The sequence below is a fragment of the Camelina sativa genome, chromosome 9 (genome assembly GCF_000633955.1).
Source record: "Camelina sativa cultivar DH55 chromosome 9, Cs, whole genome shotgun sequence".
Lineage (NCBI taxonomy): Eukaryota > Viridiplantae > Streptophyta > Magnoliopsida > Brassicales > Brassicaceae > Camelina > Camelina sativa.
Genome location: NC_025693.1, coordinates 29,306,692 through 29,322,857, shown reverse-complemented (window position 1 = coordinate 29,322,857; position 16,166 = coordinate 29,306,692). Strand labels below are relative to the sequence as shown.

Here is a 16,166-nt window from a genome sequence, read left to right as displayed (position 1 = left end):
GAGACGGAGACGAAGAAGAAGAGTGTGAATCGAAGTAACCCTTACAATTTCGAAACAAAGGAAGTGAACCTTCTCCTTCGATTCCAAACACATTCAAATTCCATCTTTTCTCGTTTCGGGATTGTGATCGCCAGAGAAAGAGAGAGAGAGAGACGAAAGTAAATAAAAATCGAGCTTCCCAAAACAAAAAAAATTTCTCTTGTGTATTTGTTTTCTGGCCAACACAAAAACGACATGTAGCGCCTCTTAGAGCAAAGATGAGTATACTATATAACAACCTCCCTTAGCATTTTTCTTTTGTTCTGAATTATTTTTTTCCACCAAAACAATATGAACCCCTCTAAGAGACTGCCGATAAACAAGGTCTAACCGTCTAAGCCTATATGTTCCTTTCAATCACAATAAAAGCAACAAAATGATGTTTACAGGCCAGAGGAAGCAGAACTGTTTAAGAAGTCTGCACAGCATGCATACCAGCTTTTTGAGATAAAGCAGCCTTATCCAGATCGATGCCTGTCTTTTTCTGTTTGGTCCAATTTAGTCTTTCTCTCTTATATTCCTATGTTTTAGCGAAGCTAAAAATTTCATTCTTACCATTGTTCCTAGGTCGAAAAGATGGAAGAATTTGCACAAGGCAGGCAGAGTCTAGACCGGTAAGGATGTTCATTCTCGTGGTCTAGTAGATGCACTCGGTAGGCTGTCCCGAGCTATAGCCATCGCTAAGCAGAAAGCTAATATTCCTCTTGATAGGAAGGTTTGCCTCTAAAACTCTCTTTTGCTTCAGTGAACTCATCTTCGTAACAAATCTTTAAAACTCAAAAAAAAAGCACAAAGTAGATGATATTTGATACTTTGCTCTTTCTTGTGGTAAATACAGGTAACTCTTGTTGAGCTTTCGAGACCTTCTACATCACTACCAGATATCTTAAGCGGTATAGGAAGCTCAGTGATTGGAGTCAGAGTTCCCAAGTAAACAACGTTTTTATATTCATTAACTTCACTGACTAAAGTATCTCCGTAATATTTCCTGAGAGGCATATGCAGGAGAATCTCACCGTCGGAACTGATTTTCACAGCTGTTGGTTCCATGGGCACCACGATAAGCTTCACCGAGTTTGATGCGACCCAGAAATCTCCACCGTCTGTTCTCCTTATGTTGTCCGGACCCGGTATCGACGGTACGAAAATCTCAAACGTGTTGGCTTTTGGACCCTTGAACCAATACCTCAAGAGATCCTATTCCTCAAGAACTCTCCCACCAGAACAAACCCTCCATCGGAGCTCACAGCACATCCGGCGGAGCCACTTAAACCGCTTAACAAAACGGTGATGGTTTTAGTCTTTGGATCGTACCTAAAGAGCCTCCCTGACGTATCTTTTACAGCAACCGCCAAGACAAGTTGACTGGACAACAAAACAAAAGTTAGTCTCTATATCCCCACCGGTTTACAAATTGACCAAACCAAATCACATTAAAAATTTCAATTAACCTGGGGCCAAATCTTGTGCTGAAAGATGTGAAGTAAACCCTACCAGTCACCGGATCTACATCTAAACCGTCAAGGAACCGGAAAGGAATACCGGCTGCACTATCGGCTAGGCGTTTGGCTAGGCCACCGCAGTATGAAACCACATACAAACCCAAGTATGCATCAGCTATGTATAAATCTCCGGTTTTCTCATTGAAAGCTAAACCGACCGGTCTACCACAAATGTTACCAAGAAAAGTCCCAACTGCTTTCTCACATAGTGACTTGTTCCTGTGAATTAGAACAATTGAGTTATTATTACTAGCAATATGTGTATGCGTTTTTATATAAAATACTGAATAGAAAAAAAAACATACGCGATTGGTGAAATATAAGCAAACTTGTTGGTGCGGGATTCAGCACCCCCGACATACCGAACTAAACCAGAAAGATAATTTGACTATTTAACTGAAAATCCGGTTAAGGAACCGATTAGGTCATTTGAAGTCAATTCGGATGAAGTGTAGTCTTGGAGAGGAAGAAACCGACCTCTACTTCGGCACGGCGGCCGACTCAAGCAATAAGGCAGTTTACCATATTCTACTTCGTCTGATAAGGAAAGTTAGTATATTATGTAATCTATGTACATGTATAAATAAGGAGAGACTTCTCCATTGTAAGGCATCCTCAATTGAATACAATTATTGAGTTTTCTTCTTGTTCTTAGCAATAAAAACCCTAGTTTCTTCGAGATCTATTCCCTTTCTTCTAATTTCAAAGTTTAGATCTACTTTCTAGAGAGATTACTTTACTGAATTTGTTTCCCCCTTAAAACAAATTCATTGTGAAAACTTAGTTTCTACAAAACTCTGTAAAGCCAAGTGTTGGTCCTTGATATTTCAGGATCTTACCTCCGGAGACTCCGGTATAAGGTCCTCCACCCTGAGAATCGAATGTGAAAGCTTTGGGTCCGGTGATTTGAGGTGGCAGCGGAGTCTTCTGGAAGGTTTGGAGAGCGGAGACAAGGTAATGAGATGAGAAGACAATTAGCAAACAGCAGAAGATGAAGACTCTTTGTGTTTGCAACATTCTGTTTCGTTGATGCATCACATGAAACATAGTAATACTAATATCAGGGTATTTTATACACGCATATGGTTTTATTAAATTAATCTCAACCGATTGGTCTTTAAATATTTTCCTTATGTCCAATTAGAACTACAATATGTTGTTACATCATACTAAGCAAATATTTACAGATTGTATACAAAAATCATTATTACATACTCTATAAATTATATAGCATAAGTGTAACGGTACATATATAACAACGTACGTAACATCTTATAGTTATTTCACGTGTTTGTTGAAACTTAAATGGCAAGTGCAACAAGTAGCGCCAGAGAAGAATCAGTATTGATCATGACATACAGACTACAGCAACACGTTATGTTTTTTTTCTTTTGTTCGTTTCATATTATTGGTCAAGTGGCCGTTAGCGTAGTATTGACTTTTGAGATTTTCGTTGTGAATCATTGCATCTCTATGGTTTTGGTTTTAATGCCTTCCCCATTACTTTACTTCTCACTTTTGGTCAGAAACCGTTATTTATTTATCAAACTAAAAAGGAAAAATATAATTGGAGATTGATCTAACGATTAAACACACTTCATCGTCATCCGGTAAGGCGGAGTTTTTGCAAGATTATTATGCACATTAAGGAGAATCATAACAAAAATGTGTAGAACGTTGAAAAGAATCCGATTACTGGTTCTAAATTTAAAAGTACCGTTATAAGTTATACAATTTTCTTTTCTTTCCTTGTCACATGATTTCTTCATATATGGTTAGATAAAACCTAGCTAGGATCAATATGGGACAAATGTTTAAATGACATTTAGTGTTACAACGAATAGTCAAACTATGAAAAAAAAAAACAATGACCATGATGAAGTTTGAATTTTACTTACCCACTGCAGTTAACATGGCAAGTTTATTGGATCCAAACTACCTAACTATTAAATGGAGAAAAAAAAAACATCAAACCAAAACTGACGAATAGTGGTATATATGCATCATTCCAATTTATGCTAGATACGGTTTTACTTTGAATACGTAGTTACGTACGTACCTTTTCTAAACGAAATTAGATATACCAACTCAATATCTCGATTTACTTTTACTAAAATCAATTACTTTATAGGGTGTTTTTGTTGGTTATATATATGAAGAAGAAAAACATGAAAATATAAAGACGGTTTCTAAAAAAAGGAAACCAAGTCGTAGACGAAACGAACATATAAAAAGTAGCTTTAGAGAGGGCTTTAGCCGTAGTCCGTAGGTAACATCGAACCAACAGTAAGTAACAGAATGATTGAAGACACGTGTCGTCACCAACCGCCATAATTTTGTAATGATTTTTGCTTAAAGACCAACCGTTGGGGCGGTGAAAGACAACCGTGAATCGTGATCTCTCCTAACAGAAACCGATTCATGAACCTCACCAACACGTGTCTACCTTCAACTGGTTTCTATAAATATCCTCTTCTTGCGTCGACCCCGCCCCATAACATAGCAACGTCACTTTGATTAACACAACCGCCACGTGTACTGCATGGAGACGTCACTAATAATACCCAAAAAAAGGAACTATTGTTGTTTTCTTGTGTGTGTTACAATTTGATTTGAGCTACAATTGTGGACGTGGGATGATGATACTTATGCATAGGCCGGTGGATCTTTTTGTCTTTGGTGACTGGCTTATAATTTTTGTGTGATTTGTAATCAAAAAGATCTAAAGATTCAATGATATTTTAGAAAGGGACGGTCGTTTTGATCATTGTCATGATGTAAACACATATATTTATTCTGTCCCAAGGCGAATGTACTTAGTATAAATACTCCCAACTTGATAGTATTTATTTCCAATACACGTACCCATGTTTATAACATAAAAACAAAGCTTAACGTACGAGGCACTTAATTCCTACATATATATACAAGTATTGTTGCATATATATTTTTTTAATATTAATAAGAAAAAGTTTTTTTGTATGATTAAGAGAGAGGATGGTGCGAAGGAGCTAAGTCTTCCGATTTAAAATAATTTAGAATTGTGGAAAACCAACCATATCCATGCGTATGCATGTTGTTTGTTGTGGGGTAGGATAAGTAATGATAATGGTGGACATATATCATCAACATCCTCCATACACATTTATTTTATACAACTTAAAATCATTTTCTTATACCTTATAGTGTTTTTGTAATTAATAAATGTTTTATACATAACATAGGGGAAACAGAAAAAAAAAATCCATGAAAATATTTTTATCAAGGAAGTAAAAAAAACATTCTGTAAATATGTTTTCGAAGTAAAACATTGACGTACGGTTATTTTCAACATGAAATTCCAATATTTAGCAGTAATTTTTTTGGGTTAAAATTATATAATTAGGTCTTCATATTCAATTAGACCACTTTATTCAACCATTTTGATGAGAGGACCGTACCGGGTAGGGGAGAGAGAGGCAGCTCGAAAAGTCGAAAGAGCATTAATTTTGCTTTCCATAATAAAAAAAAGTAATTTGTGCCCTTTTCCAACTCTTTCTTTCTTCATCCTCTGCTCTCCTCTCCTCTCTCAGCCAGACCAGCTTCATCCTCTTTAATTTTCTAACGCTTGAACCAACGATTTATACCATTGCGGTTTTCGAATCAAACACCATCTCTCTCTCTCTTTATCTTTCTCTCTCGTTCCCATTTCGCAATTGGAAACAAGCAGAAGCATTCTTTTTTTATGGTAAAGTTTCGATTTTTTTTTTTTTGGCAAATTCAAATATTCTCGGATCCATATACCCTTTCCCCCCTCAAGTTAGGGTTTTTGAGGTTTCTAGTTTGCTTCTCAGTAGTCAATTCGAGTCTTAGAAAACTCAATTTTGGATAGACTCTCGTTTAAAAATGTTGCTTAAGGGTTTTGTTTTGTCATGGATTCAAGTTTTTGTTTAAATCAGTTAACGATTTTTCTTTGACATCTTTCTATATGCAATCTGACACCTTTCATTACAGTTTTAGCATTATCTTTGATGACCCTTCACTCAAAACCTTCACTTTTTTTCCATGTCAAGTTGAAAAAATCATCGTTTTCTAATATATGTTTTTGGGCTATATCTCCGGATCTCGTTTATAGTAGAGTAATCGTGAATAGAACATTTAAAGTTTCATGCTTTAAGCTGATTAAGTCTCTCTCTCTCTCTCTCTCTCTCTCTCTCTCTCTTTTGCTTCTTGCAGCAATCACTTGAGTTATATGTCCTTTTAGCCAATAAATCTGATAAACGTCAGTAAGGTAGGTGAGAAAATCAAAACTCTTGCTTGTTTTCGGTTTTTGAAAACCACGTCTATCTAATGGTGTCATTTGCTTGTTTGTTTCTGTTTGGACATTTGTTCTAAAAGTAGATTAGTTTTCAAAAATCTTGGAGAGTTGTAGTCACGTAGAATTATGAAGATTGTAGTATGGCAGATAGCTCGTGAGCTAGTTTAACTTTTATCTTATGAATTTTAGTGACGACAGAGAAAGTTTTTGGTTGGAACATTAATTAATTTCGTCTCTTTGTGCCACCTTCTAGCTTGAATGATCATCTCATTTAGAGATCAAATTTGGTCAGTTTCTAGAAAAGATGTTAAAAGTTCGACTCAAGCATAATCTCTGTTTGTGTTTTCATATGTTGGGATTGTAGATTCGTTAAAGCTCTAGAAATGGGATGCTTTGCATCAAGGCCGAAGGACACTGGTGGAAACAGAAGAAAGCCAACGAGCATCGGGGACGTTTCAGTTTATGTACCTGGTTTAAGGATACCCAAGCACGTGGAGTTTTCTCAGTCACTGGGTGATCAATTGCCCAAGACTCTAGTGGAACGCTTGACAGCTTTAAGAACACGAATAGTTGTGATGGCTAATCAAGAAGGGCCAACGATAACAAGAACTAGGAGGAAGACACAACATGGTATGAAAGAGTATCTTGTTTGTTTCTTTTTTTTTCCTCTTTGCCCTGCTTTCTACCTTCTAACTCTAACGGAATGGTTTCTTGCAGGAGGTTCAACACTCGCAGATCTCCATCAAGCTTTGGAAGATTATCTGCCTGTTCTCTTAGGATTAACTAAAGATGGTAATATACTATTTCTATGCTACAGAAACGAGATAGATTTGGTTGCTGATAGTCTGACATGCGTTCGTTTTATGTTCAGGTAGCCATCTACAATTCAAAGTACCGTTTAATTGGGTTAATCAGGAGGATGAGGAAGAGGTGTGGTGATCAAAGCAGTTTATCTTTAACTGTGCTGTTTTTTTCGTTTCTTCACTAGAAACTTTAGTTTTTTACGTTGAAGGTTGTGGAGTATATGACAATATTATTTGCATCTACCAGGAAACAGCTATGTCAAACGTTTGGTATGAAATATTGTCGGTTTTGCATCTAATGGCAATGCTACAAATGTCACAAGCCAATTTACTGCTTCTTCCCAGAGGTTCCAGTGATGGTTATCATCCAAAAGTATCGGAAGGTAAAACCTGCAAATTGCTTGTGATATGCTTGTCTTCTAAGATATCTTCTTTCTCATTGTTAAATACTTAACTATAATGGTATGGTCCCTCAGGTTTATGATATGCTTTTTTTTTTTTCATTTTCTATAGAAAACAGGCGAGCTTCAATTGATATTTTCTTAAAGGCAGCCGGATACCTTGACTGTGCGGTTAAGCATGTTTTCCCTCAGTTTTCAGCCGAGCTAAGGTTCATATATGACATAGTTTTTACTGTCAACCAGTTGTAAATTTCAAATGTTAATAATTCTGATCGATCTGCTGACACGACGGTTGTTTCACTTTGCCTTTTCTACAGGAGAAGCTTACCAGTTGACCTGGCAGAAGGAGCTTTACGGGCTCTTTGCTTGCAAGCATTAGGCCAGGTAGAACCACTTTTTGTTAGGATATATTATCTTTGCTACATGTATTTCGGACCATTTCCTAGTTTATTTGTGAATATCAACGTCATGTTCAACTAACTAGAAACTCAGCCTAGGTTCGAAGTAGCTATGTAGATAGGTACTGTTAAAGTATTTTAATAGGCAGACATTTGCAGTCCTTTGTTAAAGGTTTGATTTTTCTGATTTAGGGTGTTGATATCCAACTCGGGATGGCAATTGATAGTGCAAAAGCCACTCTTGCAGTGAAACGAAGACTTTCATGTGAAATGGTGAAATATTGGCAGCAGGTGATCCTTTACCTTATCAAATTTGTCATCTTGTATAGCTTTTTTGGTTATCACTTTATTAGTATAATGAATTGAAACGCTAGAAAGATGAGTTGTTTTAATGGGAGTAGTGTGTATCATCCACTTTAGATTAATAGGCTAAAAAAGCCAAAAACAAAGCGAAAGAGCAAAAAGTAGAAAGTGGATATTTCACCATCATAAAAGTGTCACTAACTTGTGCCGCCTGCTGATCACTTATGTTTGAGGAGGAAAATGGTACTAAAATTGCGTAATAAGTTGTATCAGAAATATCTTTAAAAGTGGCTTCTAACTTTATACTCTACTGCTCGTTTACATGCTGAAAAAAAAAAAAAAACAACAAGAAAGTAGTGACCTTTCTTGAGCTAGTAACTATTTTCCTCTTTTCTGAGGCTCCTGGAAGAATTGACAGACTCTCTAACACTTATTGATGGACATTGATTAGGCACAAGATAACTTGATGAATCTTCCATTAGCAAATGGGTGGGGTGAAAAGCATAGGCTCTTTGTTAAGTGGAAGTATGTTGAAGCTAAGGTACTGTTTGGACGTCTTTCTCTCTCTTTCTCAGATCATTGGATATTTTCACATAGATGAGTGAGAAACTCTGTTATCTGTATAATGCTTCGATCTTCGTCTTCTGTTTTCACTAAGACATTTGGTATCTCTGTGTATTTGTAATACCAGGCTGCAGCTTACTACTACCACGGTTTGATTCTTGATGAAGGAAACACAGAAAAATCTCATGGCATGGCGGTTGCTGCTTTACAGGCTGCAGATGAGTGTTTCAAAGAAAGTAAGAAAGCAAGTGAGGCATTTAACACCTCTTCACCCATGTCAAGGTAATCCGTCTTCTGTGCCTTTGTCAATGGATTAACTTTATCTCTTTATCCATCAGTCATTAATATCTATCCACATTTCTTCAGGACTCCTCCACTTTTCGGAACAATGAAATATCTATCAGAGAAAATACCGAAAGAAACTTCAAGTAAAGTCAGGATAAATCGTGATCTATACTCTTATGAAAAGTGAGTTTCAATTTAAAGCTTTGTCCAGTTTTCTCTCTTCTTTTGCTATGCTATTTTAAGCTCAACCTTTTGTTGTCCATTTACGCCAAATTATAGGATCATGGAGACAGCACCAACGCTTCCTGATTTTGCCTTGGCATTGAAACCGGATGAGTACCAACTTCCTTCTGTCGATGCGTCATGGTCTGAAGACAATCTACGGACTAAAAACACATCAAATCGCATCAATGGCAACCAAAGATAGATCAGTGAATAGAATATGCATATCACCTTATAGAGTTACAAAGCCAATGGCCGCCATAGAAACACAAATGGTAAAGCTCTATAACTACACTAGTGATTCTCCAAATGTCAATAATATATAAGCTCTCTGGGTGTGAAAAAAAACTACCAAATTGTATTTGGCTTAGTTTCCAGAAAAATATGGGAAATTGTTGTCTGTGTTCTTCTCTGTATGTTGTTGTAATTTTGTCTGTTTAGTGCAATAAAATTCGATTCTTTCTGCTCCATATTCATTATTACTGCTTGGACACAATCTACACCAGACAAAGCAAACTGGTAGGTTCAGCTTTTTGTTTTGTTTTACGTAGTATAAGGTTTGGTCTTCAGAACTTACAAAATTACAGAATAGGTAGAACTTGAACTAGACTAATCACCAGTGAGAGCTCGAGGGCTATGGTCGATAGTGGAGAGAGACATGCCTGACTGAGCCACAGTTCTCACAAACGCCATGTTTGCAGTCAACGTTGGAGCTCCCCATCTATCACCTGTCCCAAACACAGTCTTGTTCTTCATTGCTAACTTCCTCGTCGTTGGGAGGCTCTTCACACGCTCTGTGGGATTGTCATTCACCACCCTGTCACCACCACTCACAATCCATCATTCAATCACAATCATAATGAGTAAAAAAGAAAAGTATTGAACTTTGAGATCCTCTGTTGATACAGAGCATATAATGTGAGCATTACATTAGGCTCTTCAACAACTGCTCAGCTCTGCGTTTCTCATTCGGTCCAGCGTACATGGATACTAACTCCTTGAACTCTGAAAGAACACTCTCGCATACTATCCCTCGCTTCCCTGACAATACAGTTCCCATTTTGACTAGAACAGGGCTCTCAATTTCAGATCTCGCCTGCATATAAATATCATCAATTTCACAAAAGTTCATATTTTGTTAATAGACAATGGTGACTATATCTTTTACTGGGGGTACCTGAGCAATCACAAAAACGGTATTTCCCTTAAACTTTTCCTCTAACTCGATCTCAGGCATATCCACGATTCTCTCTGCACAACCGTTGCTGATTCCAGAAACAAAAGCAACAAGAGCTGTAGTGTCGAAATTAATAAAGCAGTCTTCACCAAGCAATCTCATGGAGGAGATAACAGAAGAGAAAGCATCTTCTTCTTTTTGGCTTAGCTCTGCGACCTCTGCTTGAACTACAACTTCAGGTTCAGTAAAGGGTGGTGAATCACATTGATCAATGAGCTTGATCTCAACAGAAACTGCTTCTTTATATGACCTAGTTCTCACAACGTTAACCCATTCTCCTTCCACCGTTTCCTCGCAATCTAAATCCGAGCCAACATCGAAATCAAAACACACAGCTCCAAATTCGTCTTTCAATTTCTCGTAAATTGAAGAAGACAGACCGTTGGCGAAGAAGAGAATCACAGAAGAAGGTTTAAGCGTGGCTGTGGAATTAGCAGCGGCGAGAATCTGTTCGATTCTCGACTTTAATCCTTTGCTTCCATGGCGGTCTCCGATCCATGAGATATACCTAGGGTTTCTATCTGAGACGATGATCCATACAGGAACTTTTCCGAGAGTACATACGACATCAACATGAACGCCACCAGTCGGAAGAGGAATCGGTTTGCAAACACGCGAAACGCCGGTGATAGACGGAAGCTGCAAAATCCGTACAACTGACTCAATGTGGCCAATGTTAACACTGCGGATGAAAAAGAAATCAAAAGTCAGAATCAGAGAGTGATGAAAAGAAAGAGATGATCGAAATCAGAGAACCTGAGAGGAGGCTGTAGAGAAGGATAGGAGGAAGAGAGAGACGAGAGGAAGGAGAGCTCGGAGGAAGCGAGCTTAAGGAGAGTGCGACGGCACGAAGCAGTGATGATGGCTGTTGATTTTGGAAGCTTCTCTATTGTTCTTATAACCGATTTGCATCGATTCTTCGCTGTCTCTATCTCTTCGATCTCCATAGCTATAAATACCGTCGTCTTGCTTCTGCTCACCGGAGACACGTCGTTGAGTGAGTCCAGTGAACATCTCCGAGGAACTACAAAAACGAAAGAGGCTTAACCGGTTTAAAATTCGGTACGCGAATAACCCGGTTTAGGTAGCTACTAACTGATTCTCGGTCCGGTTTCAGGTATATTTCTCGCCCGGTTTGTTGAATCCCGGTACGTATATATAATAAACTCAAAAATCCCAACAAATGCTTCATAGTAAACATGTTTGGACTGCATTTAAACTAGAAACTGTTAAATTGTCTTGCTGATCAGTAAAAAGATTATAGTCTCGACCTCCTAAAATGTAGATTTAAACGTTAGGACAGTGATTATGATATACTTTTTTGAACTGCAAAACACTATCTTAAGCTAGTTAGAATAAGAATGATTATGATAAATGTTTAGAAGAATTTTACACTACTTATCAGGATGGTCAAATCATTTAATTAAAATTAAAACTACATATTAAAGAATATACGTATATTATTATAATGGTGATATGGATCTTTGTCCACAGACCACAGGGACCACAGCTTAAGTAAAGCATCCATCAATGGAGCAAAAAAGGAGGATTCTTTTTGCCTCCCATACCTTTTATGTTATGTTTCACATGAACTCCCAAGAAAAGCAAAAGGTACAAAATCTGATTTTGTTTGCGTCGACAAATGAAAAATCATGCATATTCCTTTTTGTTTACTTGCACACTTAGCTTTTCCAACTTTTATTTCTAACGAATAATCTTCTCCCCCATCCTTCTCCTTCTTTCTACTCCTGTCCCCTTCACAGCATATTTATTTTTTATTACCTTAAGGTATCTATATATATACATTGTGATTAAACCCCTGTTTCATCAAACTACTTCATCTCTCAATCATTCAATAATCTTGAGGAGAGTTTGAATCTTTTGGTTGTTTCTGTAAAAAAAAAGAAAAGAAAAAACATGTCGTCTTCATCTCCAGCTATGCTTCAGAGATCGGATTCAATCGCTGATAAAATGCCTGATGCATTAAAACAAAGCCGGTACCATATGAAGAGATGTTTTGCCAGGTTTTTTATTGAACTTTCAAGATCACACTCTTTTGCTACATTTTGATGCTATTTGGATTTCTTAGTTATATGTTTGTGTGTGGAAAAAATGTTGTAGCTTTGTTGGAGGAGGAAAGAAGCTTATGAAGCGTGAGGATCTGATGAATGAGATAGAGAAATGTGTCGAAGATAGCCGTGAACGCAGTAAGATCCTGGAGGGGCTGTTTGGTTACATTCTCACTTGTACTCAGGTAATGATCATCTTCATTGTCATTTTGCAATGGTTTAGTTGCGTGTTTATGCGAAATCACGGTCTCATTTTCTCTGTTTTAACAACGCAGGAGGCAGCAGTGGTTCCACCATTTGTTGCATTAGCTGCAAGGCCAAATCCTGGTTTCTGGGAATATGTTAAGGTCAACTCTGGAGATTTAACAGTGGATGAAATCACAGCTACGGATTACTTAAAGCTCAAGGAATCTGTTTTCGATGAATCATGGTTAGTAAACAATCTACATATATAATGGCGTTTTGGCAATAGCCAGAGCAATATTGATCATCTCGTGTAATCGTTTATGAAACGTTTTATAGGTCTAAAGATGAAAATGCATTGGAGATAGACTTCGGAGCCATTGATTTCACCACTCCTCGGCTAAGTCTTTCTTCTTCAATTGGAAAGGGAGCTGATTACATCTCTAAGTTTATATCTTCTAAGCTTGGAGGCAAATCCGATAGACTAGAACCTTTGTTGAACTACTTGCTTCACCTTAACCATCACGGAGAGGTAATGATTGAATCATTTTCTTTGTTTCCATTTACATTTATCTTCTTGAAAAGTCTTATAGCTCATTAACAATGCTTTGTCTCTGCAGAATCTCATGATAAATGACGATCTCAACACGGTTGCAAAGCTCCAGAAATCTCTGATGCTTGCCGTCATTGTAGTCTCCACTTACCCAAAACACACGCCTTATGAAACTTTTGCACACAGGTAAAAAACTGCTCAAAACTAGATATGTACATATCGGGTTTCTCTATCTCCCATGAGGAACCGGAACAAGGATCTAACTGAGAAGTTACTTTCATAGGTTGAAGGAGATGGGATTCGAGAAAGGTTGGGGAGATACAGCAGAGAGAGTGAAAGAAACAATGTTGATGCTCTCAGAAGTTCTTGAAGCACCAGACAATGTGAAGCTAGATTTGCTCTTTAGCAGACTTCCCACAGTGTTCAACGTTGTAATATTCTCTGTCCACGGATATTTTGGTCAGCAAGACGTGCTCGGATTACCAGATACCGGAGGCCAGGTCACTGCAAAAACAAATCTTCAGTTTTATACTACCTGCAAATTTGATATCTAAATAACAAAAAGAAACTTTATGGTTATATAAACTCTTGGTGTATTATGATCATATATATAGGTTGTTTACATTTTGGATCAAGTAAGAGCTTTGGAAGAAGAGCTGCTCATTCGAATTAATCAGCAAGGCCTCGGATTCAAGCCTCAGATTCTTGTGGTGACACGGTTAATACCTGCAGCAAGAGGAACAAAGTGTGATCAAGAACTAGAAACCATTGAAGGAACCAAGCATTCTCATATTCTCAGGGTTCCTTTTGTTACAGATAAAGGAATCCTCCGTCAATGGGTTTCTCGATTCGATATCTACCCTTACCTGGAGAGATTTACTCAGGTATGCTAATCATCTTTCTTTACAAGATTCTCATATTTTCTCAATGACTAAAGCAAACTAATAAAACTCTTGAAAAATTGTTCGTATTTACAGGACGCAACGAGCAAGATTCTTCAACGCCTTGACTGCAAGCCTGACCTCATCATCGGAAACTACACAGATGGGAACTTGGTTGCATCTCTAATGGCCACCAAACTCGGTGTCACTCAGGGAACGATTGCTCATGCGTTGGAGAAGACAAAGTATGAAGATTCAGATGCGAAGTGGAAGGAACTAGATCCTAAATACCATTTCTCATGCCAGTTCACTGCTGATTTAATCGCAATGAATGTCACTGACTTCATCATTACCAGCACATATCAAGAAATCGCTGGGAGGTTCGTCTTATTTTGCATTAACATATACATATAAGATTCAAACTCGTAAAACTAAAGTAGCGTATTTTGATTTGCAGCAAGGACAGGCCAGGACAGTATGAGAGTCACACTTCCTTCACAATGCCTGGTTTATGTAGAGTTGTCTCTGGCATTGATGTGTTTGATCCAAAGTTTAACATTGCTGCTCCTGGTGCGGATCAATCTGTATACTTCCCTTACACAGAGAAGCAAAAACGATTTACCAAGTTTCATCCTTCTATACAAGAATTGCTTTACAATGAGAAAGACAATGCCGAACACATGTAAGTAGTCTAGTCTCATTGCAATTGAATTAGTCAACACTCAACAGTCGGACACCATATGACTTACTAATTCTGCCTGTGTGGAAACAGGGGATATCTTGCGGTAAGAGAGAGACCGATCATCTTCTCAATGGCGAGACTCGACACAGTGAAAAACATAACTGGTTTGGTTGAGTGGTATGGCAAAGACAAGAGACTTCGAGAGATGGCTAACCTTGTAGTCGTTGCTGGGTTCTTTGACATGTCGAAATCTAATGACAGAGAAGAAAAAGCTGAGATCAAGAAAATGCATGATCTAATTGAAAAGTACAAGCTCAAGGGAAAATTCAGATGGATCGCTGCTCAAACCGATAGATACAGAAACAGTGAGCTCTACAGATGCATTGCTGATACAAAAGGAGTCTTTGTTCAACCTGCTTTGTATGAAGCTTTTGGCTTAACTGTTATCGAAGCCATGAACTGTGGACTCCCAACATTCGCCACAAACCAAGGTGGACCAGCAGAGATAATCGTTGATGGTGTCTCTGGTTTCCACATTGATCCCAACAATGGTGATGACTCTGTTAAGAAAATTGGAGATTTCTTCAGCAAATGCCGTACAGATGCTTTGTACTGGGATAGTATATCTAAGGGTGGTCTTAAACGCATCTATGAGTGGTAAGTAAAGATAATCCTGAAACACAAATCTCATCAGTTATCAAATTACATTGCTGATTTGTGGATTTGGTATCGTCTGTGCAGTTACACATGGAAGATTTATGCAGAGAAGCTGCTTAAAATGGGAAGCATTTATGGATTTTGGAGACAGGTGAACGAAGATCAAAAGAAAGCGAAGCAGAGATACATTGACATGCTCTACAATCTCCAGTTCAAACAATTGGTGAGTCTTTGATATGAAGATTACTATTGATGATAGCTAACAAAACTAACCTTTACATTGCTATTGTTTCTTGTAGACCAAGAAAGTGACAATCCCGGAAGATAAACCTCTGCCTTTGAGACTGGCTTCACTCCGTAACCTCCTTCCCAAAAAACCATCATCTCTTGGAGCAGGAAGTAAGCAGAAGGAAGTCACAGAAACTGAAAAGACGAAACAGAAAAGTAAAGATGGTCAAGAACCACAAGATGTAAAGGTCGGGGCAAGAGAAGTAAGAGAAGGGTTGCTTGCAGCTGAAGCATCAGAGAGGATGAAGAAAGTTTTAGAAACTTCGGGAGAGAAACAGAAGCTAGAGAAGATGAAGATTGCGTACGGACAACAACAGAACTAAGGAGCTTCATCGGTTCGGAACTTGTTCTGGTCAGTCGTGGTTTGTCTCTACATCTGTTACATTTTGAAGCAGAGGTTCTTGGGTGCTAACTCCGCTCAAGAGGATTAAGAATGTCTACCTTGAATCGAAGTAAATTGAAAACAAAACAAAAATTTGTAAAATCTGTAATGCAGAAAAGTAAAACTACCATCGATGTAAAAATCATCAAGTAATAAAATTCATACATTTGGCTTACCAAACTGGCCCAACTGTATATATAATTACACACGTGTATGTACTATGTGTAAGTATTAATTATGAAAATTTGTTGAAGATGCATTTGAAATTAATTTCTTAAGACAATAAATAAAGTAATGAATCGGTCCATATGATAATTAAATTTGGGATAGAGCCATATGGAGCAAACGAAGGCAGAGACTGTATGTGAACTGTGGAAGAATCACTTTATTCAAGGTCCCAAAATTAAATGTGGTAAGATG

At 37.8% G+C, this 16,166-nt stretch overlaps 3 protein-coding genes and 1 pseudogene across 6 annotated transcripts; 2 read left to right on the top strand and 2 right to left on the bottom strand.

The window, feature by feature from the left end:
• On the bottom strand, positions 952 to 2,558 carry LOC104715833 (annotated as a pseudogene).
• Positions 4,901 to 9,282, top strand: LOC104712952. Of its 3 annotated transcripts, none has more exons than XM_010429962.2 (13): positions 4,901 to 5,268; positions 5,757 to 5,811; positions 6,203 to 6,468; positions 6,556 to 6,630; positions 6,710 to 6,768; positions 6,889 to 7,024; positions 7,155 to 7,251; positions 7,360 to 7,426; positions 7,633 to 7,731; positions 8,195 to 8,284; positions 8,435 to 8,589; positions 8,674 to 8,775; positions 8,872 to 9,282. In XM_010429962.2, exons 3-13 carry the CDS (start codon positions 6,222 to 6,224, stop codon positions 9,017 to 9,019), a joined length of 1,275 nt encoding a protein of 424 aa, XP_010428264.1. In that variant the 5' UTR covers positions 4,901 to 5,268; positions 5,757 to 5,811; positions 6,203 to 6,221; the 3' UTR covers positions 9,020 to 9,282. The 3 variants fall into 3 exon arrangements, with proteins under 3 accessions (XP_010428264.1, XP_010428263.1, XP_010428262.1); XM_010429961.2 differs by having other exon boundaries at positions 5,757 to 5,815; XM_010429960.2 differs by lacking the exon at positions 5,757 to 5,811 and having other exon boundaries at positions 4,906 to 5,268.
• LOC104712953 (UPF0415 protein C7orf25 homolog) lies at positions 9,261 to 11,095 on the bottom strand. 2 transcript variants are annotated; one of them, XM_010429964.2, is made up of 5 exons: positions 10,808 to 11,095; positions 9,992 to 10,733; positions 9,744 to 9,910; positions 9,392 to 9,631; positions 9,261 to 9,311 (listed from the first exon to the last, which is right to left on the bottom strand). In XM_010429964.2, exons 1-4 carry the CDS (start codon positions 10,996 to 10,998, stop codon positions 9,424 to 9,426), a joined length of 1,308 nt encoding a protein of 435 aa, XP_010428266.1. In that variant the 5' UTR covers positions 10,999 to 11,095; the 3' UTR covers positions 9,261 to 9,311; positions 9,392 to 9,423. The 2 variants fall into 2 exon arrangements, with proteins under 2 accessions (XP_010428266.1, XP_010428265.1); XM_010429963.2 differs by having other exon boundaries at positions 9,266 to 9,631.
• On the top strand, positions 11,864 to 15,999 carry LOC104712951 (sucrose synthase 6). The gene is made up of 12 exons (XM_010429959.2): positions 11,864 to 12,075; positions 12,173 to 12,305; positions 12,396 to 12,550; positions 12,643 to 12,835; positions 12,924 to 13,042; positions 13,140 to 13,356; positions 13,471 to 13,740; positions 13,834 to 14,117; positions 14,195 to 14,419; positions 14,510 to 15,076; positions 15,161 to 15,299; positions 15,376 to 15,999. Exons 1-12 carry the CDS (start codon positions 11,969 to 11,971, stop codon positions 15,685 to 15,687), a joined length of 2,721 nt encoding a protein of 906 aa, XP_010428261.2. The 5' UTR covers positions 11,864 to 11,968; the 3' UTR covers positions 15,688 to 15,999.

Bases quoted from the DNA above. Each gene is read 5' to 3' on its own strand.
- LOC104712953 (XM_010429964.2), bottom strand. From the start codon at position 10,998: ATGGAGATCGAAGAGATAGAGACAGCGAAGAATCGATGCAAATCGGTT. The intron at 9,911-9,991 runs GTACCCCCAGTA...ATTTATATGCAG, and splicing joins CCGTTTTTGTGATTGCTCAG to GCGAGATCTGAAATTGAGAG. The intron at 9,632-9,743 runs GTAATGCTCACA...TGGTGGTGACAG, and splicing joins CAGTTGTTGAAGAGCCTAAT to GGTGGTGAATGACAATCCCA.
- LOC104712951 (XM_010429959.2), top strand. From the start codon at position 11,969: ATGTCGTCTTCATCTCCAGCTATGCTTCAGAGATCGGATTCAATCGCT. The intron at 12,076-12,172 runs GTTTTTTATTGA...AAAATGTTGTAG, and splicing joins ATGAAGAGATGTTTTGCCAG to CTTTGTTGGAGGAGGAAAGA. The intron at 12,306-12,395 runs GTAATGATCATC...TTAACAACGCAG, and splicing joins ACATTCTCACTTGTACTCAG to GAGGCAGCAGTGGTTCCACC.
- LOC104712952 (XM_010429962.2), top strand. From the start codon at position 6,222: ATGGGATGCTTTGCATCAAGGCCGAAGGACACTGGTGGAAACAGAAGA. The intron at 6,469-6,555 runs GTATGAAAGAGT...GGTTTCTTGCAG, and splicing joins TAGGAGGAAGACACAACATG to GAGGTTCAACACTCGCAGAT. The intron at 7,427-7,632 runs GTAGAACCACTT...TTTCTGATTTAG, and splicing joins GCTTGCAAGCATTAGGCCAG to GGTGTTGATATCCAACTCGG.